At 52.9% G+C, this 26,429-nt stretch overlaps 11 protein-coding genes and 1 non-coding gene across 12 annotated transcripts; 8 read left to right on the forward strand and 4 right to left on the reverse strand.

Annotated features, from left to right (window-relative positions):
* Positions 1–172: 172 nt before the first annotated feature.
* Positions 173–4,020, forward strand: K489DRAFT_377542 (TPR-like protein). The gene has a single exon (XM_033604178.1). The coding sequence runs from the start codon at positions 388–390 to the stop codon at positions 3,892–3,894; it is 3,507 nt and encodes a 1,168-aa protein (XP_033462044.1). The 5' UTR covers positions 173–387; the 3' UTR covers positions 3,895–4,020.
* Positions 4,021–4,307: 287 nt separating this feature from the next.
* Positions 4,308–5,984, forward strand: K489DRAFT_377544 (uncharacterized protein). The gene is made up of 5 exons (XM_033604179.1): positions 4,308–4,435; positions 4,502–4,814; positions 4,873–5,090; positions 5,165–5,305; positions 5,429–5,984. Exons 1-5 carry the CDS (start codon positions 4,373–4,375, stop codon positions 5,612–5,614), a joined length of 921 nt encoding a protein of 306 aa, XP_033462045.1. The 5' UTR covers positions 4,308–4,372; the 3' UTR covers positions 5,615–5,984.
* A 1,395-nt stretch (positions 5,985–7,379) lies between these two features.
* K489DRAFT_314000 (uncharacterized protein) lies at positions 7,380–8,439 on the forward strand (the record flags this gene model as incomplete). The annotated part of the gene is made up of 2 exons (XM_033600983.1): positions 7,380–8,251; positions 8,307–8,439. The coding sequence occupies 2 exons, from the start codon at positions 7,380–7,382 to the stop codon at positions 8,437–8,439; spliced, it is 1,005 nt and encodes a 334-aa protein (XP_033462046.1).
* Positions 8,440–9,514: 1,075 nt separating this feature from the next.
* On the forward strand, positions 9,515–11,656 carry K489DRAFT_377546 (PDI precursor protein). The gene is made up of 3 exons (XM_033604180.1): positions 9,515–9,992; positions 10,049–10,647; positions 10,709–11,656. Exons 1-3 carry the CDS (start codon positions 9,872–9,874, stop codon positions 11,552–11,554), a joined length of 1,566 nt encoding a protein of 521 aa, XP_033462047.1. The 5' UTR covers positions 9,515–9,871; the 3' UTR covers positions 11,555–11,656.
* Positions 11,657–12,097: 441 nt separating this feature from the next.
* K489DRAFT_314633 (uncharacterized protein) lies at positions 12,098–13,222 on the forward strand (the record flags this gene model as incomplete). Its single annotated transcript, XM_033601027.1, has 3 exons — positions 12,098–12,362; positions 12,525–12,672; positions 12,817–13,222. The coding sequence occupies 3 exons, from the start codon at positions 12,098–12,100 to the stop codon at positions 13,220–13,222; spliced, it is 819 nt and encodes a 272-aa protein (XP_033462048.1).
* A 1,582-nt stretch (positions 13,223–14,804) lies between these two features.
* K489DRAFT_377552 (uncharacterized protein) lies at positions 14,805–15,862 on the forward strand. Its single transcript, XM_033604181.1, has 3 exons — positions 14,805–15,268; positions 15,327–15,417; positions 15,493–15,862. The coding sequence occupies exons 1-3, from the start codon at positions 14,968–14,970 to the stop codon at positions 15,638–15,640; spliced, it is 540 nt and encodes a 179-aa protein (XP_033462049.1). The 5' UTR covers positions 14,805–14,967; the 3' UTR covers positions 15,641–15,862.
* Positions 15,863–16,012: 150 nt separating this feature from the next.
* Positions 16,013–17,005, reverse strand: K489DRAFT_146799 (uncharacterized protein). Its single transcript, XM_033599189.1, has 2 exons — positions 16,169–17,005; positions 16,013–16,115 (listed from the first exon to the last, which is right to left on the reverse strand). The coding sequence occupies exon 1, from the start codon at positions 16,866–16,868 to the stop codon at positions 16,287–16,289; it is 582 nt and encodes a 193-aa protein (XP_033462050.1). The 5' UTR covers positions 16,869–17,005; the 3' UTR covers positions 16,013–16,115; positions 16,169–16,286.
* A 150-nt stretch (positions 17,006–17,155) lies between these two features.
* Positions 17,156–17,664, reverse strand: K489DRAFT_387132 (ACN9-domain-containing protein; the record flags this gene model as incomplete). Its single annotated transcript, XM_033606292.1, has 2 exons — positions 17,156–17,268; positions 17,343–17,664. The coding sequence occupies 2 exons, from the start codon at positions 17,662–17,664 to the stop codon at positions 17,156–17,158; spliced, it is 435 nt and encodes a 144-aa protein (XP_033462051.1).
* Positions 17,665–18,072: 408 nt separating this feature from the next.
* K489DRAFT_t16 lies at positions 18,073–18,156 on the reverse strand. The gene has a single exon. It is a non-coding gene; the product is annotated as a tRNA-Cys (tRNA).
* A 1,624-nt stretch (positions 18,157–19,780) lies between these two features.
* Positions 19,781–22,262, forward strand: K489DRAFT_377554 (uncharacterized protein). Its single transcript, XM_033604182.1, has one exon. The coding sequence runs from the start codon at positions 20,227–20,229 to the stop codon at positions 21,865–21,867; it is 1,641 nt and encodes a 546-aa protein (XP_033462052.1). The 5' UTR covers positions 19,781–20,226; the 3' UTR covers positions 21,868–22,262.
* Positions 22,263–22,716: 454 nt separating this feature from the next.
* On the forward strand, positions 22,717–23,736 carry K489DRAFT_377556 (uncharacterized protein). The gene is made up of 3 exons (XM_033604183.1): positions 22,717–22,881; positions 23,215–23,320; positions 23,376–23,736. The coding sequence occupies exons 1-3, from the start codon at positions 22,745–22,747 to the stop codon at positions 23,448–23,450; spliced, it is 318 nt and encodes a 105-aa protein (XP_033462053.1). The 5' UTR covers positions 22,717–22,744; the 3' UTR covers positions 23,451–23,736.
* A 329-nt stretch (positions 23,737–24,065) lies between these two features.
* On the reverse strand, positions 24,066–25,975 carry K489DRAFT_377557 (mitochondrial carrier). Its single transcript, XM_033604184.1, has 2 exons — positions 24,898–25,975; positions 24,066–24,767 (listed from the first exon to the last, which is right to left on the reverse strand). Exons 1-2 carry the CDS (start codon positions 25,553–25,555, stop codon positions 24,409–24,411), a joined length of 1,017 nt encoding a protein of 338 aa, XP_033462054.1. The 5' UTR covers positions 25,556–25,975; the 3' UTR covers positions 24,066–24,408.
* Between the last annotated feature and the right edge of the window lie 454 nt (positions 25,976–26,429).

Raw genomic sequence — 26,429 nt, forward strand, 5'->3', positions numbered from 1 at the left:
TATGAGATGAACTTGATAATGATGCCGGAATTGCTTGAACGATTGTGAACGTGTTTCGGACGTGAGTGTTTCACTGCCAGCGAATGTGTGCCTCAGGCATGAAACCTAGCTTCGGCAAACGCGTGGAAATAAGATCTTGGACGCGACTTTAATCGATCATCTAGAGCCGGCGCATATGCTTCGCGCGATTTTTTTTTGGGAAAACTGTGCAGAGGTGGTAATCTTCATTGGAGCATTGTGTTGAGATTGCATGGATAGGCCGCTCTCCAAGAGCGCTGTCGTACTTCAAGGTCAACTCCAATGAACGATCGCAGGCGGGAATTGCCAGGCGCAAGCTTCAGTGGTGGATGAGAGGCAGACTGAGCCAATTTTCGACGAGAGTCAACGATGGTGCCCGCGCTCAACGGGCATAAAGATTTCGATGTGATGGACGAGTCAAATGCATCTCACCGTAACGATGACGAAACTGAAATGAGCTATCCGGATCCATCTCGTGTCGTACAGACTCCCTACCCAACGTTGTCCACTAGTCACACACAAGACGAAGCATCCCGGGCAGAGCACATATCATACCAGTCGGGGACAGAGAACGGTCTACATCCGGCGCTTCATGATGAATCCAATGGTCAAAGTCATCAAGGAGAAGCCGCGGGGAGCATTGCTGAGCAGGCTCGATCATTCGCACAAGAATTTTATGACCAGGTCGGTCCTCCGGGCGGCGACGGCTTAGAGGAAGACCAATCGGACTGGGTTCCAAACGATACTCAGGCAGAGACCGACTTCGAAACTGAATTCGAAGATACCACCGATATTGGTAATGTCGATATTGGTGATATCCTTGATGGCGAAACGTCCATTCTCGGCACGTCGGGGTCGACCACGAAATCCAAAACCAAAAGCAAAGGGCAAACAAAGGCGCGAAAACGTGGCTGGCGACAGTTCTTGAAAGGAACTGAATTTGAAAACCTCGGCAAAGCCAAACGAGACCCTCCACCCCCCAAACGACCTGTACCTCGAAGGAATCGCAATTATGTCGATCCCGGCCGGGACTTCAAGGAGATGTTGTCGAAAGCTTCCCAAGAGTTCATGGCTGACAACTTGGATGCCGCAGCCGACTTCGCACGAGGTGCTGTCGAAGCCAATCCGGAGATCTTTGCAGCACACTCCTTGCTCTCCGAGATTCTGCGCAAACAGGGAAAGAACGAAGACTCCATCCGGGTGCTGACTTGGGGTGCTCATGTTGCGAAGCAACCTACCGTCTGGTTGAATATTCTGGAGCGCATCTTGGAGCTCCTGGAAGACAGTCCCAGCGAAGCTCTGATCAAGGAAGCGCTCGATTGCGCGAAGGAAGGACTGCGATTGAAGGCTGCCGCCTCCCCTGACCTTCAATACATGTTTCAGCGACACAGATTCCAATTGTACAAACAGCTCGGGGACACGACCGCCACGCGTAAGACTTGCAAGTACATCATCAAGCGTTGGCCCAAGGACATTCAGATGTGTCGCGAGTTCGCCGAATTATGTCCTAGCTGGAATGACACGACTGAGCTGAAATTCGCTAAGAAGCTGTACGACGACGTGCTTGCCTCGCTGGATGACCCTTCTCAACTTGAGCCCGAGGACGATCCCTGGCGGCATGTCATTGCCTATCTTGAAGTGGTCACACTACTCGATGAGCCTGCCAATGCTATCGCCGCCGGTAAACGTCTTTCGCGTTGGGTTCTCGGACGCAAAGCCGAATCGTTCTGGGACACTTGGAACGATGACGATCGCGAATTTGACGTGGATGATGAACGTCGGCTTGAAGTCCCTGGGTTTGAGTCATCCAGCACACCCGAAGACCGTGCTAAGTACGGCGAAAGCCTGCCCATTGAGATCCGTGTCAAATTGGGAAGATTACGTGCGAAGATGGGTGCATCGCATCTGAACGAAGCCTCGAAACATTTTGAACACCTCGCTGCGTTTGAGGACTGCATCGAATACTATTACGACCTCTACTTGCAGGCAGCGTCCTCTCTGAATGCTGCTGGTCTGCTGCAGGACGCAGCCCGTCTCTATGACACCCTCCGTGATGTTCCGGATGTCATTAATGAACCGACATGGATGGCTATGGGGATGTGCTACGAGGGCCTCCGCCAAAAGGAAGACGCGATCGATTGTTTTGAGGAGGTCCTAAACCTCGATGGGGAGAGTTACAGTTGGGCGAGCGCTCGCCTTGCGAAAATTTACGAGGAAGCTGGCGATTCGGAGAAAGCTAGAAGCTTATGCGAAGAAGTCATCAAACTCGGCCGCAGAGATCTGCTCCGCAACGCCAAAGTGAAGGATATACCGATACTGCTGCCAAGCTCTCGCACAGAACCCACCGACAGCGAGGCTGCACCGACTGAGGCGTTGTCAACCATCCCAATTGAACCGTCACATGCTGCCGTCGAAGGAACCTTCGGTGAATTTCAGCTGGAACCGCCGCTGGAACCGCCGCTAGAGCCGGAAGCTGGACCGGCACGTCCTCCAAAGAAGACCAGAAAACGAATCGCAGAGGATAGGGCCTCAGGTACCGATACTCCAGCTGTCAAAAGATCTAGAAAGCCCAGGTCAAATCTCATCAGAAGACCGACCATGGGTGCGGAGCGGCAGTTGCGTCAATTTGAGGACGCAAGATCCCGCATTCATGCTAATATCGGAGTAGTCCACATGCACTGGTCTGCTATGGAAAGTGGCGAGGACGAGGAGGCGATAAATCTGTGGGTCGAGGCCGCAAGCAATCTTCTCGAGGAGTTTCTGGCGACCAGAGTCTTTTTCCCCGACAACTCCAAGAATATGCAGGTCAAGGTGTCTGCTCACGAGGAGCGAATCTTTACAAGAATCGAGGCAGGGGTACCCAATCCAGATGCGCCGACAGCATTTCAAGATATCACCTTCTACGAGTGGCACCACGTCTTAGCTGACTTGGCTCTGTATCATGCCAAAAGAGGGGAACAAGAGAAATGCTACAAGATTGTTCAAGGCGTGCTCTTGACCGCCAATGTGTTCTGGCAAGACCCCGAGATTGAGCGAATCAGCATCTCTGTCGCACTGTGCTGCGCGCTGATCTTCAACGATGGACAGTACGCAGTAGAGCTGGGTCGCAAAATCATCGGCATGGGTGATTCACGATCGACCACGGCGTTCCAGCTCTTCGCTGCGACCAACCGCTTCATCTATGGCAGTAACTGGTTCCAGGCAGGACCATCGCAGAAATTTATGCATCGCATCCTCAAGACCGCGGACTTCCTCGCCATGCCAAGTGATTTGCGTGAACAATATGATTTTGCCATTCAGAAAAACTCGCTTAACCAGCGTCTCGCCAAGCTCTCCGACGAAACCCACGAAGTCAACGCCAATGCGCTGATGATCTATGGACACATGGTGGCCGTGGCCAACCATTCTTACACCTCGCTTCCTTATTACTTCCGCACCCTGGCCATGTACCCCGACGATATCTGTGTGAACCTGAGCATCGCCACGATGTGGGTGCAAAACTCCATGAAGCGCCAGACCGAGAACCGTCACTTCGGGATCATGCAAGGTCTGGCATTCCTCTACCGCTACTACGAGCTTCGCACCGCAAGCGGCCGGGCGTGTGATTTGCAGGAGGCGGAGTACAACGTCGCGCGCATGTGGCACAATCTCGGATTGCTTCACATCGCTATGCCTGCGTATGAGAAAGTGCTGGACTTGAGCGTTCAGGTCCAGGCGGAATGGCTCGCGGGTCGAAGCCAACGTGGCGAGAGCACCGCATTCGATGAGGCGGAGGATTTCGCGAAAGAAGCTGCGTTTGCTTTGCAGAGCATCTATGCTGTTGATGGAAACGATGAGGCTGCTAGGGCTATCACTGAGGAATGGCTTGTCATATAATGATAATAGTAATAATGATTTGGAGGTACCCCTGACCGTACCCGTGTTGGGAACGCGCAGAGAGCCTATGTAAATGTATAGATCAGCACGTTCTATGGATAGGTCGTGCTCTGCTCATTATGGCAGATCGCTGTGTAATTCCTCCCATCTGACCCGATTAGGCGTGCATTGTTTTGACAATCTGGACATTCGGCGCGTCGTAATTATGGCGAAATATACATGTGCATGATAATCGATGGGCTGGAACAGCGCGCCTGCTTGTGTGTGATGCAAGTGACGTCTCGGTGAATGGACGGCTCAAACCGAGCTGCCTCCGCTTCTTCACTATGAACCCTCCACCATATGGATTGCACCTGGGCAGCCATTAATTTTTGAAAAATCACTTCACAATTTGGGTACGCAATAGCACAACAATTGGACAACCCGAAATTCTTTCCAGGATACGAATTATTAAGACAATATCACAAGCTTTACCTTCATGGACTCGTCTACTAAGAGAAAGGCGGACGGCAAAGCGAGTGGAGATGGAAATCGCAGCAAGGTAGAATTCTTGGGTTGAATTTCGTAATTTGGGTCTACATCTGCTGATCGCACCTTTGGCGAAAAGACGAAAAAGCCATGGCGAACAAACCCAAGCCACCAGTCGCGCCAGATCTCTGCCGGTGACAGTGGAATCTGGGTGACATGCAACAAAGGCAAAGAAGGGAAATGCACTTGGGAGATTCGAGACCTATTCAATGATTATGCCGAGCAACTCTATCCAGCGGCATTCGACAAGACCCAGGATGGAGATGACGCAGCCGAAGGAAATGAACTTGGCGACATCGAAAGCGAAATTAATGCCGAAATCAGTGACATGCAGAAAAGCAAAAGCAGCGCGGCCCAGCTGTTCACTGCGGTGAAGCTCGATATGCCATGCGGTGAGCATTAACCTGGCTCTGGGCAGAGGCGATGACGGACTTTCTAACCGGTTTCTAGTGCTTTTCATGAGGACTATTTCCCCAGTGGACCCGGTAGGACTTGTCAACAAGATCTGTGACGATGCCTTGGCGAACCCAAGCCTCAAGCGAACTCGCTTCGCGAAACGCCTCTCGCCCATGACGCTCATGGGCCGCGCGTCTGTGGAAGGACTGGAGAAGGTCGCGAAAGAAGTTCTCGAACCGCATTTCCATCAAACACCATTCCAGAAGCGGAAGGTGAGTGGTTTCTGTCCCCTGTTCGAAGCCATGTGGGAAGTCGAATGAGCCAAGAGGCTGATTATGATATGCAGTTTGCGATCCGTCCGACACTGCGGAATCACAATATCCTGAGCCGTGACAGCATCATCAAGCAAGTGGCGTCGATTGTGGGACCAGGACATACTGTGGACCTCAAGAATTATGACTTGCTTATCATCGTCGAGGTGTATCAGGTAAGTGACGCCCCCGCGTTGCTTGTTTTTCCAGATTCAACGATGCACCTAGGTGGCTAGCTGAACGAAGCCATCGCGAGAACTTACCCAATGTTTCGACGCCGCTGACCTGCTCCATTCAAGCACGTATGTGGGGTGAGTGTCGTAGACGCGAATTTCGAGAAACTAAAGCGGTACAACATTGCCGAAATTTTCGAGCCCACACCGAAAGAGGCCATTCCAGCTACCAAAGCGGACGACAACCGAGCGGATGCTGCGGATGAAGTAACCGAAAGCACAGAAGCCTCCACGGCTGCAGGACCTTCATGATGGGAGATGTGTCTGGTTGGAGAAGCTACGGTAGACCTCTCCGCCAATAACGACGCCGTCTCCATGCATCATCATTGCCAGAGACAGAAGGATGCACTAGGCCCGATCCCTCGCCACGTGGTGGTAGCCCCAGTAGAGATCGGGGAGAATGAATGCAACTGCGAATTCGGAAGAACGGGTGACATGACCGTCTGTGGATTGGAAACTGCGAGCCTCGGAATGCCCCTTCGTGAGGTCGGGTGTTGGCGAGCACTAGACGTCAAGCGGCCGTTGTTAGTGAGAATGGCCCCTGGGCGGCTGAGGTCCAGCCAGAACGCCTCTCGGAAGGAGTAGACACCAGTGAAGATGCTGGGCCGCCTATGATGCAGTGCGGAGCAGATAAGATTGATCACGCAGGGTGGAGAAATGATATTTTGTGCGATGGATCTGAGATTAGATAGATGCAGTCCTTACCTTGGTACCGCAGACTGTGAGACGTGGGAATGTCCATCATGCCCAGGTGGAATTTGTCCTACAGAGACTGATGACTGTACTTCAGGGCTTCCTGTTCAGACCACCTCATGTGGCCAAGTGGCCGACGAAGCCGATTTGTCATCTCAAGGTTCAATGGTTGGACATCGAGTAATGTGTATGGCGCTCTGTTGAGCAGAATGATGCCTGCATGAGTCGTGCGTCATCATGAAGCCTGGATATCGGCACGGCTCGGTGGAGCATTCGCTAAAGACAGTTACACCGCGTCAGACGCCAAGGATTTTAAGCGATCGTTACGCGACCTCTGGTCACGCCATGACAATTATCAAACGTGGAAATCCATGCCGCGAGCCAACATCACTTGCAGTGCGAACCAGCAGCGACTCTGGCTAGCGATTGGAACTCACCATCACCATCCGGCGTGGCCAACGGAAATCTTGTCGTACTGGATCAGGATAGACGCATCAATCTCCAAAACCGTCATAGCCTCGCTTCTGTGGCGGGAACTGTCGTCTGCTAATAAAGATACCAGGTTGCTTGCGGCTCGCTCACGTGCAGGGTGGAAGACGCCGCTCGTTGATGCGCATTATCGGCGATGTCCTTCGAGCGGTCCGCCAGGTTGCATCGTGAAGCGAAAATTGGCGACGGTTGTCCCACAACGGAAATGTATTCACGCAAAATGACATGCTGACCACCTGGACAAATACCATGCTGTTTTTCCAACTGTTGGCCCGTCAAGCTAGCGCTGCATCGGGAAGAGCTTAGCGAGCGCAGCCACCCTAGTTGATCTGCCGACATGTCGTAAGACTGCCCACAGGACTAGCCAGATGGTGGACGATGAACGGCGAATTTACACCAATGCAAGTACTTTCAAATAATTAAGCTACCGATCGCACATGAGCAGAGCTCCTCCCATGGGTTAACACCGCGCGGCGATCGCGACGATGACTGCATCGGAAGCCACTCGCCGTGGTTGCATCCGCCGGACGTTGTGCAATCTACTGTGGATTTCGCTTGTTTCGCATTCTGCTCCCGGTGATTACCTCGAATTTACCTTTGGCGGTCTGTAGTTGGGCATGACACTCGATGCTAGTTCAGGAGCAGCATGCGTGACCGAGAGCCATATCCTTCCCCATCCTGCCACCATGGAGGTTGGTCTGACGAGGTCATGCGGAGTTTAGATGATGAACAAACTTTGTTTTCCCGGACTGAGCACAATTACGAAGCACTTTCTACCCTCAGATAATAACTCCGCCGTCCTCGCGCGAGAGCAGCATTCATCATGGTTTCGATTATGACTCGTCCGCCGCCTTTGCTGTCGTTAGAGACACCTCCACTTCGCCGTGACCGCACATCCGTGTCGCCGTCATGTATAGCAGACGAGGGTTTGCCGTCCAAGTACATCACCACCGAACATCTGAGTGGCCGTCTGTTCCGAACATATCGCCTTCGACAACCATCGAGCGCGCTCTTCTACATCACAAGACATAGACCACAGTCCAGCATTAGATTGCTTCGCATTGAGGACAGCCGCTTACAGAAGGAAGCCGATGCCTTGTGTGCACTCAGCGGCGAGAGTGAGCTCGCCATCCCACGTCTGGTCGAATACCACCAAAAGACGTCACATCCTCGAGGTCCGCACCTGATTAGCGGACCTTTCAGAGGTGCGATCCTGGGCGAAATTGCCTCAAGATTATCGAATGATGAACTGGCATCAATAGACCGGAGCTTGGGACAGTACGTCCGACGTCTAGCTCGCGTGCATCGCTCAAAGACCTTCGGACTGGTCCGATCAGGAGCCGTTGCATTGTCGGGCTCGTCCTCATGGGCGCGATATTTTGCAAAGCTTGTCAACTCGGTGTTGGAGGACGGCGAGGATGCGCTTGTCGCGCTTCCGTATGATCTCATCCGGACGCTGATTCAGAGACACCATGCCTCGCTTGACATGGTCACACAGCCGAAATTGACCCTGCTGGAGCTTGCGTCAGATGAGAACATCGTTGTCGACAGTACACACATGCGCATCACAGCCCTGCTCGACTTTTCGACTGCCATCTGGGGTGACCCGCTGCTGTCTGATTGCTTTCAGCGACCATCAAAACACTTCACGGAAGGCTATGGTGTCGCACCTAGTGGTGATGCTCACGAACATGTTCGAAGATGCCTGTGAGTACACTTGATCCTCCACGATAATTCGATCCGCATCTAACAATAGCCATAGTTATACTACCTTTCACTCGCTGCTGGCCATAGTCCGACATCGTTGTCGACCATCAGAAGATGGCGACGAGCTAGAGGCTCGGCGGACGTTGACCGCTGCCATCCATCAGCTCGCCTCTTCGTCACCATCATGAAGCCTTTTTGTAACATTGCCTTTGACAAGAATGCTTGGTCCACACTGTTTGTGCACGAACAATGATGACGAAGACCTTCGCGTGAAGGCGAAGATCACATAAAGCCTTATCAGCGCAGACACACCACCGCTGGCTTGTACCATCTATCCTCACTGTTGTCCTACGACTTGTACGATACGCAAATGGTGCATGTGCCAGTGAGCGGGCGTTAGTTGGTATTGGTCGCGAATGAAGACCCCAAGGATGACCTTGGGGTCATTTGAGTACCAACATCCGTCCAGCTCGTCAGTTGGTTGGCATCGACGTCGTCGCGAGCATTGCAGACCCGCACAGGCAATTGCCTGGGATGGCGTCGTGACAAGCGTCTGCCGATGGACAGCTGCCTGGGAACAACATAGCCTTCGCGATGTTGGTGATATCCCTACGGCATCATGACGAGGTTCCAAAAAGGTATTGTTGGAAGAACCGAGCTAAGCGCAACCGCTACTGGGCGCAGACCGAGGTGGGCGGTTATCGACGATGATAATTGGCCTGGGGCTCCATTAATGATGCTGATGAGTGGGCGCACAAACCTTGAGCACGAGCGAAGTTTTTACTGAGCTCCATAATAATAATGGCTAACAATGCACCGTATTGATCATCTCGTGTTGATCGACCACCTAGGTAGTGTCGATGTTTGTCCTTCCGATGCTGCTGATGGTCTACAGTATATCCGCAAAGTTTCAGTAATAATCAATGTTCCACGATTGCAGACAGACACGAGGTAATATTGAAAACGATTCATGTCCACTGTTACGTGACTGAGATTTTGTCTTGCAATGAACTGCTGTATCTGCGCAACGATCGAAGTACTCTAAACACCTACCTACCTACCGTAGCAGTGATGGACATGAGTTGGTAATCGACAGCTGAATGCAGGCTCAGCGCACGACAACACGTGTCGAGAAGACCAGCCGTAAGTCACAGCTGAGAGCGAAGGAAGCTCTATCCCCGAAACGGGCAAGTCGACGCTCATTAATAGACATTCCTCCAGGGTCTCCAGGCGATTTTGTCAGCATTGTGCTGAAATGCCAGGCGAAAAGTCGCAGTTGCAAGCAACAATTCCGCCGTACTCTAGGGCTTCAGGGCTGCCCAGCTCGAGTTCGCCGCATCCTAGTGACGACGCTCGGACGTAAGGCGGTGCTCACACTCACTCAGCGCCGCCGCATTCGAAGAGGACAGAATAGCTTCAACTCTGGTGCGTCGCTGATCAAGCGTGGAAATAAGACATTGTATACTTCACAAGTCCTCTTCCTCAGTTTCTTTCTTCTGCGTGCTACAAATACATTTGATCTTTCTGCCTTTTCTTCGCTTCGACAGTCAAGTCCTGTCGCCTTGCGATTGCCATCTCCATCCCATATTTTCTTCCACAGACCGATACGTACGCCACATCATGAAGTACTCATTGGGCCTGATTGGCCTCGCAGCCATTGCTGCTGCCAGCGATGTCGTTGATTTGGGCAAGGACACCTTCGAAGACTTCACCAAGGAGAACAACTTGGTTCTCGCCGAGTGTAAGTGCAAAAGAAGATATCACTTTCAAAAATTCGTCCTGACATTATTCGTCTAGTCTTCGCGCCTTGGTGTGGTCACTGCAAGGCTCTTGCGCCTGAGTACGAGGAGGCTGCCACTACCTTGAAAGAGAAGAACATTGCACTCGCCAAGATTGATTGCACCGTCGAGCAGGACCTCTGCGCATCATACGGCGTTGATGGCTACCCGACCCTCAAGGTCTTCCGCGGAGCCAGCACCCACTCACCGTACACTGGAGCTCGCAAGGCGCCTGCGATTGTCGATTTCATGACCCGCCAGGCACGCCCTGCGGTCTCTCTCGTCACATCGGAGTCGCAATTGGAGGAGTTTAAGACTGCGGACAAGATTGTCCTGGTCGGATACTTCGCCGCGGATGACAAGACTTCCAATGCCACCTTCAATGAGATCGCAGAGGAGTACCGTGATTCGTACGCTTTTGGCGCTACCTCAGAGGCGGCCCTCGCCAAGGCCGAGGGTGTTTCCCAGCCGTCCATTGTTCTCTACAAGACCTTCGACGAGGGCAAGAACACTTTCACTGAGAAGTTTGACAAGGAGGCTATCGTCGCATTCGCCAAGACTGCCTCCACTCCCTTGATCGGTGAAGTTGGCCCCGAGACATACGCCACTTACATGGGTGTAAGTAATACCTCACCGAAATCGACATATCTTGAAACCTTTGTAAACTGACATATTCTAGGCTGGCATTCCTCTCGCATACATCTTCTCCGAGAGCGCTGACGAGCGTGAGACCTTCGCTAAGACTTTGAAGCCTCTCGCTGAGTTGTACAAGGGCAAGATCAACTTTGCCACCATCGACGCCAAGGACTTCGGCCAACATGCTGGTAACCTCAACCTTGAGGTTGGCAAGTGGCCTGCGTTCGCTATCCAAGACCCCGTCAAGAACCTCAAGTTCCCCTTCACTGAGGCCGGTTCCGTGGCTGCACTCAGCGAGAAGGCTCTCGGCAAATTCCTCAAGGACTTCGTTGCCGGCAAGGTTGAGCCCAGTATCAAGAGCGAGGAGATTCCCGAGAAGCAGGAGGGCGTGACCGTCGTCGTTGCCAAGTCTTACGATGACCTCGTCATCAACAATGACAAGGATGTCCTCCTCGAGTTCTACGCTCCTTGGTGTGGACACTGCAAGGCGCTCGCTCCCAAGTACGAGGAGCTTGCCGCCATGTACGCCAGCCACGCCGACAAGGTCACCATCGCCAAGGTCGATGCCACCCTCAACGACGTCCCCGATGAGATCCAGGGCTTCCCCACCATCAAGCTCTTCAAGGCTGGCGCCAAGTCCGAGCCGATCACATACTCCGGAGACCGATCGATCGAAGACCTCGCCAAGTTCATCGCCGAGAACGGCTCGCACAAGATCGCCGCCTCTGCAGCTGATGCCGAGGCCGTCGAGACCGACGCCATGCCCAGCCAGGCGCCCGCTGCTACCAAGATCGCGGAGAAGGTTGCGAGCAAGGTCGCTGAGGCTGCGGCCGCCGTCAAGGAGGCTGTCATCGACGATGAGGGCATGGACGACCATGACGAGCTTTAAGTGTTCAATTAGAAATGTGACAGGGTAAATGAGGAACAATGCATCTAGGACGGTGTCTAGTTGCCATCGATAATGATGAATCGAATGAGTTTACAATGCAAAGATTCAAGTTTCATGAATCTATTCGAGTATCTGTTGACGTTCTCTCTTGTTGCATTGGCAGTAATGCGAAAGAGTCACCCGGAACCCCAAAAACAAGCCTACAAACCAAGCTCGTCTCATCGCTTGCACGCGATCAGTTGATCAGACCTCGCACAAGTAATCTTTGATGACGATGACAAGATATAATCCGCATTAGCCTTTCCCTCTACACGAATCAACAACCATGTCCTTGTGTTTATTACAATGAGTTGATTGCTGATTGCGACTCTGCAGTCATCACATCAGTTGGTAGACCAGCCGGCGCTATCGATAAGGCTTTCACCCCGCCCAACTTCGTCATTCGACGCGAGACCGCGCCAGACAGATCCCGAATGGCTATCGGGGAGAGCTAACATTGCCCACTACTACAGTACTACAGCACTGGTCGCGAAGGTTCACGACATGGCCACGCAAGCGCACTGTGCATACTGCTTCGAAAGCCTCGCCGCCAGTTTCGAAAACCGCCGCGCCCTCTCCCTGGCAGAAGTCCAAGATCTCTGGGCGCGATACAATGCCGACGATGTTGGCCCCCGTCCCTCCACCGCCATAAATGAAGCCGGCGCCGCAACGACCAAACCAGCAGCAGCCATCACCCGCCTCCTCAACCGCGTCACAAGAGCAGACGGAGGCAGCAATCCCTCCGGATCGTCCGCCACGTCATCCCGCAGTAACCTGTCCTCCACAACAGCAACAACGGCGACTTCCTCGAATACTTCGTCGCGGAGCCGCGGAAGCCGGGATCCCTCGGGATCTGCCACGCCCGCGAGTTCGATCAGCTCGACGACGGGCAAGGGACTTGTTGAGGAGGAGGAGGAAGAACGAGAAGAAGAGGAGGAGGAGGAGGAGGAGGAGGAGTACCCGTTGTTTGTGACCTGGAACACGATGTCCAAGAGCGGAAGGAAGAGCCTGCGTGGTTGTCTCGGCATCTTCGAACCGTACGAGCTGGACTATGGCCTGGGAAGATTCGCGTTGAGGAGGTAAGCAGCTCGGCAGCCGAACACGCGTGCAGGTCCGATTTGGGAATCGTGCGACACACGTCACTGTTTGATGGGGTGAGGCCTAGTCTTCTCGGGGAAAGAACTTTGCTGACATCTTTGCTTCTCTCCGCGCCCGTGTCACAGCGCATTCGAAGACCACCGCTTCTCGCCCATCCCGCACTCCCTCCTCCCTTCCCTCGGCAACCAGGTCACGCTCCTCACAAACTTCAGCACCGGAACCACCGATCCCTACGCTTGGACCATCGGCCAGCACGGCCTGCGGATCAGCTTCACATGTCGCGGACAACGACTCGGCGCGACGTATCTTCCGGACATTGCGTCCGAGCAGGGCTGGACACAAGAGGAGACGCTTGTGTCGCTGATGAGGAAGGCGGGGTGGAGCGGCGGGAATAGTTCGAGTTGGGAAAAGGTTTGGCGGGATGGAAAGGGGGAGTTGGTCACGTATGAGGGGAAACCGGCGGAGTTGACGTATCCGGAGTGGAAGGAGTGGAGGGATTGGGTGGATGAGGTACAAGGGTCGGGCAGATGAAGCATTTGTCAATACCGATGCCTGTGAATGGAGATTCTCAGGCCATCCTACGTGAGCGGATTGAATGGCGCTTTGATGAATTCGAAGACAAGAAGTTGAAGATCTGAAGAAGGAAAGCGGTGTGTGCTTTGCCGTTTATGGACTATGTAGCTGACTGGAAGCCAGGGAGGCGCCTCTGTACGAATGAAGCTATAGAGCCGACCTCGTACAGGTAGCAACTGGAGATATGCATCGTGATCCAGAGCAAACAGTTACACGCCTGCCTTGCTGACGCGCCCGTGCAAGGGTGGATGGACCATGCGTCTGATCGAAAGCGGCTGTCGTCTACGCAAGCAGGAATCGACCTTTTGGGCGCTTCCATACCTCGTGCTCATGGCGTACGCGTTGAGGATTTTCGTGTCGGCTCTTGATCGCATAAGCGCATCGTTGACTCGGTGAGCAGGAAATCAATTACTGTAGGTAAGCCACGTATGACGCAGAACAAGTCACGGTGACATGTATGTGTCACGCATCAAGGTGCGAAGTGATCATTCGAAGGTGAAGAATTGCAGAAGCGACAGTCTCTCCGAATACACATGGGGACTTCAGACAGTCACCGTGACCAGACGCCCATGGGGGTAGGCATATGCCACAATCCGATCGCAGTCCGTTGCTTTCGCGAATCTTGTCGAGCACGAGAGCCGAGTTTCTTCCGTCGTCAAGTCGTCCGTGTCGATCGCCGCGACCCGAAGCGGCATTGTCACATCCGCGTCTACCCCGGATATCAACCTTGAGATGCAGTGAAATTCTCAGTTCGCCACGCCCGTGAGGCGAAGGAAGCGTGTGACGTCGGGTGTCTATCATCCATGGATTGCAGCGATGCGGGGCGCATTTGTGGCCACCTCGTGTTATGTGACAAGCAAGTAGAGTGGAAAAAATATTGGTCACGATTTCGGATGTCAACGGCGCTGATCGTGCAGATTCAACCTCTCGGGGCGCAGAGGACAATCTTGCGCATCATCGTTCTGTCACCGCGGATCTCCCCGTTCAGCATCATCGGTACCCAGGGGGACGGGCTTTAACTGCAGGTGTTGTGGAATGTGGTTGCTTGCAGGTGGACATCGAGACTGCTGATTTGACGGCTTGCAAGCATCCCAGTGCGACGAAGACTACTCACACTCGTGGCGTTTGGATGAGTGTGTGCCAAATGGTTTGGACGTCTGAGGTCGGTCAGAACGATGGAAGGACGCATTCGATGCCCCTGATGCATGGCCATTGAGAGAAGTGTGAGCGAGGTTTGATGGGCGACCCAACAGCCTGATCGTCGAATGTATCAAGCAGCAGATCGAGTTTCCTGTATGGGCTGGCTCTGAATGGTGTCAGCCATTGATGACCCATCAACGACCTCTGTGAAAGCTCCATTCGAGGATTGTCAACGCCGGCGTCGGAATGTTCGTCAATAGAAGTACGATCCTCGAGTGATACCGTGATGGATCAAAAGAGCTTGCCGGGTTACAATGCCTGAGCGATGACATGTGTGATCAATAGCAATGACTTCCCAGGCTTGCAACAGGATACTCCAGGGCTGTCATGAATCCGGCCGCCGCGTGTGTCAGAACGAGCTCCGATCTTCCAAGAGGTCAACTTGTTTCCAACAGCATCAATGCAGTCAAAGGCAAGCCAGGCAGTTGCTCCTCCACCAGAACAGCTCCACCATTGCGACACACGCGTCATGCAAACGAGCTCTTTCCCAGTTCGTGAGCTTGATGACTGCCCAAGTGGCAGCTGAAAGAGAAACCTCCAACTGCCAGCAGGAGCATGACACATGCCTCGCGTCACTTGCACCTGTTGCCTGGTCCACTGCTCTCAGCATAAAAGACTTTCCTCTGCTCCGGTTGTGCTTCTTCCTCCTCCTCTTCTTCTCTCTCATAATCCACCACCTGACTATCATCCATCATCCATCACAACGATCAATAATCACATTCAACCTCAAAACACCTTCAAGACCAATCACTTCAATACCAATCTCCAACATGTCTGATCTCGGTCGCAAGGATATGTCCGACAGTACGTTGCCGTCACCTGCCTCGGCCATGATCATTCCTCATGCTGATTTGAACTGCAGAGGCGCAGGAGAAGATCACTCCCGACAGCCAGAAGTCTACCCTTCAACAGACCAAGGAGACCCTCACCGGCACTGCTGACAAGGCCGCTCGGTACGTTTGAATTTGCTCACGATCTATTGACGCATCAGCTTCATCGAGCCAAGCTGACCGTTGAATCCCCAACAGCGACACCCAGCCTGACTCTCACAAGTCCACCACTCAGCAGATGGGTGACAAAATGTCCGGCTCCAAGGACTCTCACTCTCGATCCACCGATGACAAGTCCATGCTCGACAAGGCCAAGGACACCGTGGGCCTGGGCGACAAGCACTAAACGTCTTTCGACGTCTCTTCGACCTCGTCACGTCTCCGTGAGTCGGTTCACCTGAGGCTGTCGATTCAGCAAGCGAGAATGAATGGCAGGCAGCACAACAGGAGGGTATCTTCTGGAGGGTGTCGTGGCGTCTGAATGATGGAGGTCCCATCACTGGTATGAATATTGCGTATAGCTTAACCTGAAATCAAACATGCCCACAAGGCATCTTGTCCTGTGATTCATCATCTCTTGTTCGTGATGTCCTTGAAAATGTTTGATCCTGGTCGTCAGAACCAGCAGCCGAGTCTGGCGCTGTCATAGCTGACGGTAGCGGATCTCATGTCAAGGCTGAATGTTACCATTCATCACCTGCATTTAACGACCGTCAGACGTCGGTCCCTGCTTGGATTCCATCTCTGCTGGATCGCGTTGCATGAATCGAGGATCCATCCGGGGCTGCGGCCTTCTGTAGAAGCCAATAACTTCCGCACACCTGGACAGCCAACGCATCAATAATATCGCTTAGTCAATGATAACAAAGCAAACCTTTATATTTGAACTCAACACTACCTGTCTGACAGACCTCGACACGTCCGCATAGCCTGGAAGAGCCCCGAACCTAAAACACAGCCGCTCCTCCCATGTTGGGCTTTTGTTTGTGGCATCACATCACCCCACAGCAAGGAATGTCCAGCCCCAAATCCTTCTTCGCCGGGCCCAGTCCAACGCGTAGTCCCTGTCCCCGTTTGAGGACCAACCTCGAATATCTCAGGTCGTTCCCCGCGATACCGCGATATCTCTGTGGGACTCGTCCTGCAATCTCAACACTAGCCTCGCTCGCACTGCCTCTGCTGCTGCTGCTGGAATCTGCGACGGCGGCATATCTCGGACCGACGATCTGAACTCTGTCGCATAAAGGGCAGGCGTGCCGGGGTGTGTCGCGGCAGTAGTAGCGTGGCATCGTCGCGGGACCGCGGGGTTGGGCGGAGGTGAAATGTGGACAGGTCATGAGGTTCACGCCTGGGGCGCAGGGCCGGTAGAGGGAGAGCCTGGGTTTCGTTAGACGGGGTTTCGTCGCTGATGACGGCTTCACCAAGGGTGGTTGGGAATTTGGCCGTCGGTGTAGAGTGGTCTGTCTGGTCGCTTGACGCACCATGTGTGTTTGCAAGTCAATGAATTTGAGAGGACTGTTCGACACATTGCGAGAGAGAGTTTTATGTGTAAGTCTTTGAAAGGAGGTCTGCATCTTCTTCTTCTTCTCCTTCTTCTTCTGAGTGCGAGTCCCGAGAAGCCGAAGATCTAATAACTTTGAAGGTGCAGTACTGCGAAGGAGGTTTGGTGATGTGCGACTGTCGCTTCGCTGGCAAGAGCGGTCGCACAGAATAGGCTGTCACGTTCAAGAGCCAGCCGATGAGGTGAGTGTCGTTCCCGGAAAAACTTGCGACACATTCCTGTTATGACCCGCGCGCGTTGCCCGTCACGCGGAGACTGCGGAGTGGACACGCTCTAGGTGCTCTGCTGATGATGTCTTCTCTACTCGTCTTTCTTCTGGGACACCGGATCCAGGGAGTATTCGGGGTCATTTTCAGCGAGCTCCTTTTCGCGGATCGAGTTCATCAGCTCGTACATCTGGCCAATCTGCTGGTCTAAATTCAATGAAAATTGACGCATCAGTATCTCACACATATCATTCATATGTTCCATCACACCAACAACGTACCGCTCATCTTGTCAATCTTCCCACGATCCATCTTTTCACCTCTCCACGATTCACCCTCAATCTGCTGCGCGTACATCTGCCACTCCGTCAGGAAGCCCACAATATGTACGGGATTCTCAATATTCCGGTGCAGGCGAAACTCGCTCTTGATGTACTCATCTCCCAAGAGCCGTTCCTGTCGCGGGAGATGCTTGCGGTGCGCCCGCAGGAGTCGTCGGTAGAGTGGAATAGGCGGGAGGAGTGCGAGCGGGACAGGGCGCAGCCCAGAAGATTGGGTGCCGACGGCGGAAGGCAGAGCGAGGAGTCGGGCTGTGAAACGCATGGTTGCTGGGTTATTGATGTCGTTTGAGATGGGTGATGGATAGATGCTATGCGCGAATGCTCTTCAATGGCTAGATTTGAGATGAAGAGTTGAAGAAACTAAGGGCATCTTCGTGAATTAGCGACGTCATGATTGGACCTCGGGAGTAATTATTTGATTAGTCATTCCAAATGTTTGGCCACGCGACGGGCGGGCGTGAACCCTTGCTGCTTGGGTCGTGCTGCTTGGGTCGCTCCTTCCTCCCTCAAGACTCCAGGGCTTTGCTCTTGCCTCAACACCGCGCAACGGTGTCCAAAAATAAAGAACATCTGCGCTAGACAAAATTCTGCGATCTCACAGTCAAAACACACTCCAAAACAACTTCACGATGTCGTTTTTGATCGCAATACACCAGAGATCCAAAAGATTAGCCCCCTACCTGGATCGAACAAGTGACCTTAGGATGATTGCGTTGCACTGCAATCCCACGCTCTACCACTGAGCTAAAGGGGCTAATGGGTATAGGGAGATGATCGGGGGTGGCTATAAGATTTTCGGAATTTGCGCCGATGCGGTAACTTGAGCCATGAAAGAATGTCCATGATTACAATCTGGGGCAGTGTAATCAGACAAATCGGCTCCGGGAGCCTCGAAATTGGACACTCCGATGACTCATCAGATGCACCCGCTCGCTAATGACTAAGGAGATGATCGGAATTTCGGCGCTCCCGCGCGGGCCGTTACGCCCGTCTCCAATCGAGCATGGTCTTGCCATCGGAGTGGTGCACCCGGCTTCAACGATATCTTTCCCCGAAATGCCAAATCAGACTACGTGTATTGCAATGCAGTCTGGAAAGTGTTTCGCCTGGGATGAGTGACGAGGAGATGATGACGCGCTTGATTCCGATCGTGAAAAGTTCGAGCGGAGAATCTTGAGTGAAGTTTGGGATGTAAAAGAGCGGCATGGATTACTGCATCACCTGCAACGTGTGTTCGTAGGGTTGTCCTCAGACACAATCACTGTTATTGTTCAAGCGACACCTGGATGTGACAGAACACAATCACCGGGTATCTCATGGTGTGAAGGTATCGGTCAAATCGAACGGGGCATTCCGATGACTGTCAAGGTCATCAGATGCTGCTTCTTGCTGATGAACAATACGCGACCCGCCTGCTTTCCAATCCAAAAGGGTAGGGTCAGATGGGATATCGATCTTGTTAAGCGCAGTGTCTCAATTTGACCGATGCCTGCCCAGGTGCCCAGGTGTATCATGGAGTGACGGCATGTCATGCCTCTCCACATTGTAAGCGTGCAGTAGAGCAGTGATCAGCAGGCGACCGGCAGGACTGGGCACGCAAAGCGAGAGTGATCTACAGAGGGGAAGCGGTCGGCGAAAAAAAGTTCATGAGAGTGCCGTGTTATGATCGTCCAGCTCATCATTGTGCAATGTGGAGAAGCGAGCCGAGATTCCAGGTTAGGGTGGAGCGTTGTAGTCATAAGTTCGGACGATCGTCCACCGATAAAATACAAACATCGTCGAGGACATGCAGTATGAATATCGCTCTCACATTTACTTACGGGTGTAATCCTTCGCGCATATCACGAATATTTAATGGATGAACGCCCGATAGAGAGGTCTCCAAGTGGCTGTGCTCTCTCACATAATTTCGTTGGAGGAAATATGCTGTCTTGTATGTCCAGGTGAACGTCATTAATTTCATAAAAGCTGAGGAAGCGCAATGCGAAATGTACGACGTTTGCCCTACATGCAGACGTGGACGCCGAGGTTGCCCTTTCCAGCATCGCCATTCCCCGTGCGACTGTCTTGGATCGCCCTGCGCTCCGTCTTCCACCACCCGCATTACAAAATCTCGCGCTGGATCAAATGTGACATGATGCCATGCGATGACCCAAATGGATCAGGATTACAATCTAGAGATGGAGTTGATGCATGAACGAAGGGAGAGATGTCAACACATTCAGATTGGCTGGTAGTTCGCGAGGAGATTATGCATGCCGTTAGTGCCGTTATTTATCCAAGTATCCCCCTCAAAACCGAAACCCGGGGCGGCGAATCCTCCACTACCCTGATCAGGAACTCCTCAAGTCTGCTTCGATCCATTGCTGTAGGGTGCAAGCGAATCTCTCTGCGCTGCTCTCCTTTCCAAGACTTTTCTGAATGTGCTTGCACAACACGCTCGGCATCTTCCCCCTTCGCCGCTATCACCACTTAAACCGAGACGGTGCACAATCTGACTCGTGTGGTTGTTGTGCATTCAGCTGGTCTGTGAAGGCACGTGCGAGTGGCGTACATTGCCAGAACTGCCCCGGAAATTCTGCTCCTCCTTTTTAGCATCGAGCTAGAATAACTCCATCCATTGACATTCCTCACTCAACTCATCCTCATCCGAACGTTCTCCAGCGCTTCTGACGCGCATGGTGTCTTTCGCCTGAGTACAGCGAACACCTTTCGACTTCCCAAGCCATATAATCGTCGCTTGTCGACGCGCCGTGGCCCTTCCCACGTCTTCTGGTTGACATTCATCACCTCCGCCATCATGTTGGTTCGAAGCACGCGCAACATGGTGCCCATCTTGGGCATCGTGTTGCTGCTTTTCGTCATCGGCACTCTGTACCGCAGCCCTCAGCTTCCTGGAGACAGTATCGACTATCTGCGCAAATTCGGAAGCGATCGGTCATCAAGCAAATCGCATCAGCAGACTGGCTATGACGATGCGCCAGATTTCGCCCAAGGCGGATCGTACACCGAGGATGGCACCGCCGCGGATCCTCTCCACCCTGAACACCCCGTCGCCAACCCGAACCCGCTCCCAGGCGGCGATGCCCACAAGGCTGAGCATACGACCACCTCGACCACCACTTCGCGCGGTGTCCCAGCAACCAAGACTGCGGACGCTAGCAGCACTGAAGAGACTGGAGATGCCCCCAAGCAAGAGAAGGTTGCTTTCAACTATGGCGAGGTACACCATGCTGATCTGACCAAGCCCGCATGGAAGCCTGGTGACCCAAAGCCGGACAACTACTGGACTGACGCGCCTCGCCGCGAGATTCGTTCCAAGCTCAAGCCGGATGGATCTTACTGGAAGGTCGACATGCGCAGCTACCGCGGCATCAATCCTAATGTCATTCCGGACCCAAAATACTTAGACAGATATCTGATCGTCGCTCAGCAGCATCAAGATACTCACGAGAACATCGTCTGGCATACCGAGCTCACCTGCCGCGCAAAGTTTGAGTCTAACGGCGATTTGAAGTGTGTTCAGGAGCCTATGATTCTTCCTATCGCGATGACCCGCACCGACAAGTGCGAAAACACCGATTTCCCATTCATCACCATGAACATTGGACCGCACGACGCCCGTCTTTTCAACGGTCCCGACCGGCCGTACGTGATGTGGGGTGCTCAATCTAAGCACGTATGCTTCGGACAGTGGCTTCAAGATTATCGACCCATGACTGATTGGATGGCCAACTACACCTACGACACCATTCCCAAGAACAACGACTTTGAGATGGCCACCGATTTGCAACGCCCGCCTCCGTATGGACAGGTTGAAAAGAACTGGTTCATGTTCTGGGATGCTGACAACGCCACCTACTTGCATTACCACGTTTACCCTCGGCGTATTTTCGCCCGACTACATCTTGACGGTTCAGTCGGTCCAGATCTCGCCCCGGCCGCGTATGAGCACGATGACAAATGTTGGGCCAAGCACATCGAGCTTGCACCTGTACAAGACATCCAAGCCGACGACCACTTGCACCAAGCCACCAACAGCTTGAAGATCACCATGTGCCACAAAAAGACCGACCCGGATTGCAAACCTCGTGATGACAACACCTTCCTCATGACCGTTTTCCAGCACAAGGTCAGCCGAATGTTCCACGCCATGTACGACCCATACGTGATGCTCTGGGAGACCAAGGCACCATTCAAGTTGCACGGCATGTCCAAGGTTCCCTTCTGGATTCACGGCCGAAGCGACAACATCACCAAGGCCGCGCACGACATTGATCTCAAGGCCGTAGCGGACCAGAGCGAGCAATTTTACATTACCAGCTTCAACTGGAAGGACGTTGGAAAGATGTACCACGGTTACCTCGATGACGACGTTATTGTCGCATTTGGTATTGAGGACTACCAAGCCGCGGGCATCGATGTCGGGATTGAGGAGTTGATTGGAGATTACTTTACTTGCTAGATTTCTCTTCTCTTGTTTCTGAAGCGGTCGGATCTTTTTCTCTTTTCATGACACTCGTCAATTTGGGTCGGCGGCCTTGGTACTTCTGTATCTCTTGGATATTCAGCGGGAATGAAGGGGAATATGAAATGCGACGATGAACCTCTGATGGGAGAATTCATACAAAAGACTTTTGCTTGAAAAAATGGAGCGCGGAATCCGCCGTTCTCGCTTTCTCGGGACAATGGCGGCGACGAGCGACGAAGACGATGAGATCAAGTGATCTTTTCGACTCGAAAGTCCTCCATGTGTCTTGAGCTTGACTTTTGATGTCAAATTAGGCCAACTGCTGTGAATGAGGATTATATATTTACATGTACATTGATTGAATGAGAGGCGTTTTCTGAACTTCCGAGCACTTCTGATCTTACTTTATACTTGATCTATTACCTGTTCATGTGTTGCTAGGAAAGTCCCGGTTCATTCACATTTGACCTCACGACATACAGAATTACATAACTGCGTTTGTATTGCCTGACTGTTCAAAAAATGATCTAATATACCATTGTGACCGTCGTTCTCCCCGTCTAGCCGGCGACGCCGGTTTTCCTTGGGTGAGCGGCAGCCAGCCGCGGCAGGACAGCCGAGCAAGGAATCAAGCTCCAACAGCTACAATCGCGCAGCAACATACGTTCGACGCCGACCCGCGCTCTCCGAGAATTTGATTCAATTCCAAGCGTCACCTTCAATCGACTCGATAGCCATCATCGTCACCGTTGGATCCAGACGAGCTGTATTTGCGACGGACGAAGCTCCTGGGACTCGCCTCACAATTATTCGCGCAAGGAACTGAGACAAAATCCCATCCACCCTGCAATCCATAAACTTCGCAACCACCATGCAACGATTTTCCGCCCCGGTCGCCTCGGCGCTGCGCGCGTCTGCCCAGCGTTCATTCTCTACGACGAGGACTCGCTCCGCGCCCGTCGTGGCGGTCACACCGCCGAGGAAACCCATCGGCGCGTTTCGCGGGTCGTAAGTGCGATTCGTTTTCTTCTTCGATGTTTTGGCGATTGCGATTGGGAATGATATATGTTATATGTCTACATCGGCGACGAATCGTTCGGAAAAGTGGGGATTATTGGGTTGGCGAAGAGATGGCAGAATGGGCATATGCAATGTGAAGCAATGGAAGGAGGAGCAGGAGGGTATAGTCCAATCCCATTGAACTATACCCGGTGGATGATGATATTCGGTCGACGCGCTGTTTGGCTCTTCCAATCATGATGGTGTAGATACTTCGGGACTTCACACACACACATACACACACACACTGACCATCGCTGACATTCTTCGTTGCGTTCCCAGGGTCTTCGGCTTCCTCATTGGTACCGTCCTCGCAGGTAGCGGACTATACTACTACGTGGTCGACGAGTACAAGATCTCGAATCGCCTTCTGGTTGAGGACATTTACGTGAGTGATTCCTCACTTCTCGTGTGCTTACCGAGACTGACCACAAATTATACAGGCACTGCAATCCGCCGTGAGCAGGCTCGAGGGTCACATCAAATCATTGGAGGAGGCGATCCCAAAGAAGAAGTGAGCGTCGGTGTTCAGATTGAGGGAGGAAATGCCTAGTCAATCCAGCGTATGGTTGGCTTCGTACACAAGAGAAGAATCCGTGACATAACGGTATCGATTCCACCACACGGGCGTCAGGAGAACGGGAGGTAGGCTGGTCAAGGGAGCAACAAGAACCGACTGTTCGAACGAGCTGCGAAAGGCCCTGTGGGCATGCATGCATGTCGGCTCCCAACCTTTCATGCTGCCTGAGGTCGAGGATTTCATATATACCACTGTCTGTACAGTAAAATGCAAAGTTGTGAATGTTTTCTGGCGCGGACGCTCGATATCGTGACAAAAGCCAATTCTTCGCGCAAAGACCGCTTGTTGTTGTAGCGCTCCCTGACGAGCATCTGAATATCGCAATCTTAAGAGCGATAGTGATGTATCCGTTGTCGACAAGATTGGAAGATTGATGGACATTTGCACCAGGGCTTATCTTTCAATGCCCATTTTTGGTAGTCCTTCCAGAACCTGACCTCCGTCAGAACTATCGTGCAAATAGTCTCTTCTACCAAAGGCATTGGGAATTTCCAACCAATCAATTTCCTTCCCAAAAAATACGACAGAGCGATGAATCTCAACGCAACTGGAGAATGAATTGATCAAAAAATTCTATTGTTGTTTTCTTTCGCTAATTCCTCGACAGCTAAGCTCCACCATGAACAAGCACAAAAAGATCGATGGAAAATGTTTCAACTCCCACACAGATTTTCCCACACATGCACACACACATCTAAAGACATTAATGAGATCGACCAGCCGGCCAGGTGCATCACCCCATAGCCGAGAAGGAAGGAAAAGGGAAAAGTTCGAGGGAGGAATTGGATCACCACTGTACAGTGAATGAAAAGGGGGACGGAGGGGGGTGATGAGATGAGCAGACGTGATCCAAGGCTAAACAGTCGCAGCTTCCATCAGTTTCACACACGTCCCGCTCACGCCACCGCCTGCTTGGCCGCCGCGACCTTCTCGGCGGCCGCGTTCGCCAGCTTGTCCAACTGCTCCGCGCGCAGCGTCCGGACATAGCGGAAGAGAAGGACGAACAACAACTCGACGCGCTCCTTGGTCATCATCAGAAGACCCTGCACGAGGAATCCCTTGAGCAATTGGGGCGCGATGCCCTTGTATAGACCCAGGATTCCGTCGCGCTGCACGATGAATTGCATGACTTCGATGAAGGAGGTGAAGGGTTTGCCTTGGCGGGCTGGCGGGGGCTTGGACTGGAGGCCGACTTTGGCGACGATGAGGGGTTGGGTTACGACGGTGGCGAGCATTTTGGAGAGGGCGCCGAGGACTGCGGAGGGTGGGTTTGTTAGCTTCAAGTTTATTTGCCGTTGGCAGTGAGATGTTCTCGTTTCAGGCGTTTGCGCGCACTGTTTTTGGGAATTGAGACGGGGAGAGATTGGTGAATGGAGGCAACTTACTGAAAGCCTCGTGAGGCTGAAGGCTCTTCTTGTTCGGGTAGAACGCGGTCCGTAGTCTCTCGTAGGCACCGTATGTGATGGCCGGGTTCACGACCAAGACCATGCTAGCACGGATTCCTCGCCAAAGACCGGCGACACCATCCGGGCCATCCATCACCTCCTGCGCCGTGGCCAACGCACCCTTGCGGTCCGCCTTCTTCTGTGTCTGTTGTCGTGTGGTCACGACCGAGATGGGAATGGTGAAAATCTGCGCCAGAGCACCCGCAATCGCACCCAAGCTGAGCTCGATACCGATGCTGGGCGCCTGGTTTGACTTGGCCACCTTCTCCATGTAGAAAGTGCGCACGGCGCCGTACCAGTAGAAGTATGCGAAGTTGGTGCTGACGACACCGGTCAAGCTGCCCGCGATACCAGCGAAGAGACCGCCGACACCCTCCTCGGCGACGATATGCTGCATGGCGTGCATGGTGCCCTCATAGTGGACTTCGCCCGGCTGTGTCACGTAGGTGTCGGTCGCGCTCTTCTTCACCTGAGTCTGCAGACGGGTCTTGATGACGTCGAGTGGGTAGACGACCGCGTTGGCGACCAATGCACCGGCCGACCCGGCGAGGGCGAGGCCCCATGGAGGGAGCTCTTGTTTTGAAAGGACGGGAGCCATTGTGTGAGAGGAAGAGTGGAGTTGAGGATGTTGCTTTGAAGATCAACACGTGCTGTTCAGCGCCTGGTGGCAGACGGATGAAGAGAGACGGTCGTCTTATCTGTCGCAGGAGTCGTGCGGTGTGTGTCGAATATGAACACTCGTGAATGGAGCAATGGCGGCAGGCAGGTTGATGTAGGCCTGTTGTTCACGGGAGCACAAAGTCGGAGGGATAAAGTCGAGTCGGTATGCGCTTACGACCAGACATATATTGATGCGTCGGTATGGGAGATATTCTATCGGGCCAAAGTCAGAAACAGGGCAGGCCGCAGAGCTCGGCCAAATGGTACAGCACGTAACAACGTCGGTCCCGCGGGCAGGGAGGGAGATAGAGAGAGAGACAGACCATCCAACGCCCGTCAAGCGCCGGACAGAGTCGTGATGGCTGAGCGTTGTAGTGAGAAAAAGCTACCTCGGCTGCAATGATTCGGCTGATGAGAGGCGGGAAACGTGCCCCAACTTCAAGTAAGTTTGGCACGAGTTACCGGCATGTCACTGCGGTTCACGTGCCATACATTCTTCCCCAGATCATCAATTCTTCCCATCGGCGGGAAGCAGCGAGTGCCGACACCGACAAACAAGGAAGACCCCACGTGCTCACCTGGACATAGATCTCGTCATGACAGACAGTCCATCTGCGGGCAGTCCATCGGATCTGTCGAGTTCTTCAATCCCAAGCGACCATTATATGTCCCATGTTCCGGGGTCTTCATGTTTCATAAGATGGATGTTTAACAAGGCATCTTTGGGCATTCACAGACTCTGCTCAGCGTGTTGATCGATTCAAGGTACTTGTCATCATGTGTCGTGGAGAGTTCTAGATAACCTAGGTAGT

This window comes from Dissoconium aciculare (assembly GCF_010015565.1).
Source record: "Dissoconium aciculare CBS 342.82 unplaced genomic scaffold K489scaffold_3, whole genome shotgun sequence".
Lineage (NCBI taxonomy): Eukaryota > Fungi > Ascomycota > Dothideomycetes > Mycosphaerellales > Dissoconiaceae > Dissoconium > Dissoconium aciculare.

What these genes read in the sequence shown, in the direction of transcription:
- K489DRAFT_377552 (XM_033604181.1), top strand. Translation starts at nt 14,968, where the DNA reads ATGACTGCCCAAGTGGCAGCTGAAAGAGAAACCTCCAACTGCCAGCAG. An exon ending in TCGCAAGGATATGTCCGACA is followed by an intron (nt 15,269 to 15,326) that starts GTACGTTGCCGT and finishes TTTGAACTGCAG; the next exon opens with AGGCGCAGGAGAAGATCACT. An exon ending in ACTGCTGACAAGGCCGCTCG is followed by an intron (nt 15,418 to 15,492) that starts GTACGTTTGAAT and finishes AATCCCCAACAG; the next exon opens with CGACACCCAGCCTGACTCTC.
- K489DRAFT_377556 (XM_033604183.1), top strand. Translation starts at nt 22,745, where the DNA reads ATGCAACGATTTTCCGCCCCGGTCGCCTCGGCGCTGCGCGCGTCTGCC. An exon ending in ATCGGCGCGTTTCGCGGGTC is followed by an intron (nt 22,882 to 23,214) that starts GTAAGTGCGATT and finishes TTGCGTTCCCAG; the next exon opens with GGTCTTCGGCTTCCTCATTG. An exon ending in TTCTGGTTGAGGACATTTAC is followed by an intron (nt 23,321 to 23,375) that starts GTGAGTGATTCC and finishes CAAATTATACAG; the next exon opens with GCACTGCAATCCGCCGTGAG.
- K489DRAFT_377554 (XM_033604182.1), top strand. Translation starts at nt 20,227, where the DNA reads ATGGTGCCCATCTTGGGCATCGTGTTGCTGCTTTTCGTCATCGGCACT.
- K489DRAFT_377546 (XM_033604180.1), top strand. Translation starts at nt 9,872, where the DNA reads ATGAAGTACTCATTGGGCCTGATTGGCCTCGCAGCCATTGCTGCTGCC. An exon ending in CAACTTGGTTCTCGCCGAGT is followed by an intron (nt 9,993 to 10,048) that starts GTAAGTGCAAAA and finishes TTATTCGTCTAG; the next exon opens with TCTTCGCGCCTTGGTGTGGT. An exon ending in CATACGCCACTTACATGGGT is followed by an intron (nt 10,648 to 10,708) that starts GTAAGTAATACC and finishes GACATATTCTAG; the next exon opens with GCTGGCATTCCTCTCGCATA.
- K489DRAFT_146799 (XM_033599189.1), bottom strand. Translation starts at nt 16,868, where the DNA reads ATGCAGACCTCCTTTCAAAGACTTACACATAAAACTCTCTCTCGCAAT.
- K489DRAFT_377542 (XM_033604178.1), top strand. Translation starts at nt 388, where the DNA reads ATGGTGCCCGCGCTCAACGGGCATAAAGATTTCGATGTGATGGACGAG.
- K489DRAFT_377557 (XM_033604184.1), bottom strand. Translation starts at nt 25,555, where the DNA reads ATGGCTCCCGTCCTTTCAAAACAAGAGCTCCCTCCATGGGGCCTCGCC. An exon ending in TCAGCCTCACGAGGCTTTCA is followed by an intron (nt 24,768 to 24,897) that starts GTAAGTTGCCTC and finishes CACCCTCCGCAG; the next exon opens with TCCTCGGCGCCCTCTCCAAA.
- K489DRAFT_377544 (XM_033604179.1), top strand. Translation starts at nt 4,373, where the DNA reads ATGGACTCGTCTACTAAGAGAAAGGCGGACGGCAAAGCGAGTGGAGAT. An exon ending in GAGATGGAAATCGCAGCAAG is followed by an intron (nt 4,436 to 4,501) that starts GTAGAATTCTTG and finishes TTTGGCGAAAAG; the next exon opens with ACGAAAAAGCCATGGCGAAC. An exon ending in TCATCGTCGAGGTGTATCAG is followed by an intron (nt 5,306 to 5,428) that starts GTAAGTGACGCC and finishes GCTCCATTCAAG; the next exon opens with CACGTATGTGGGGTGAGTGT.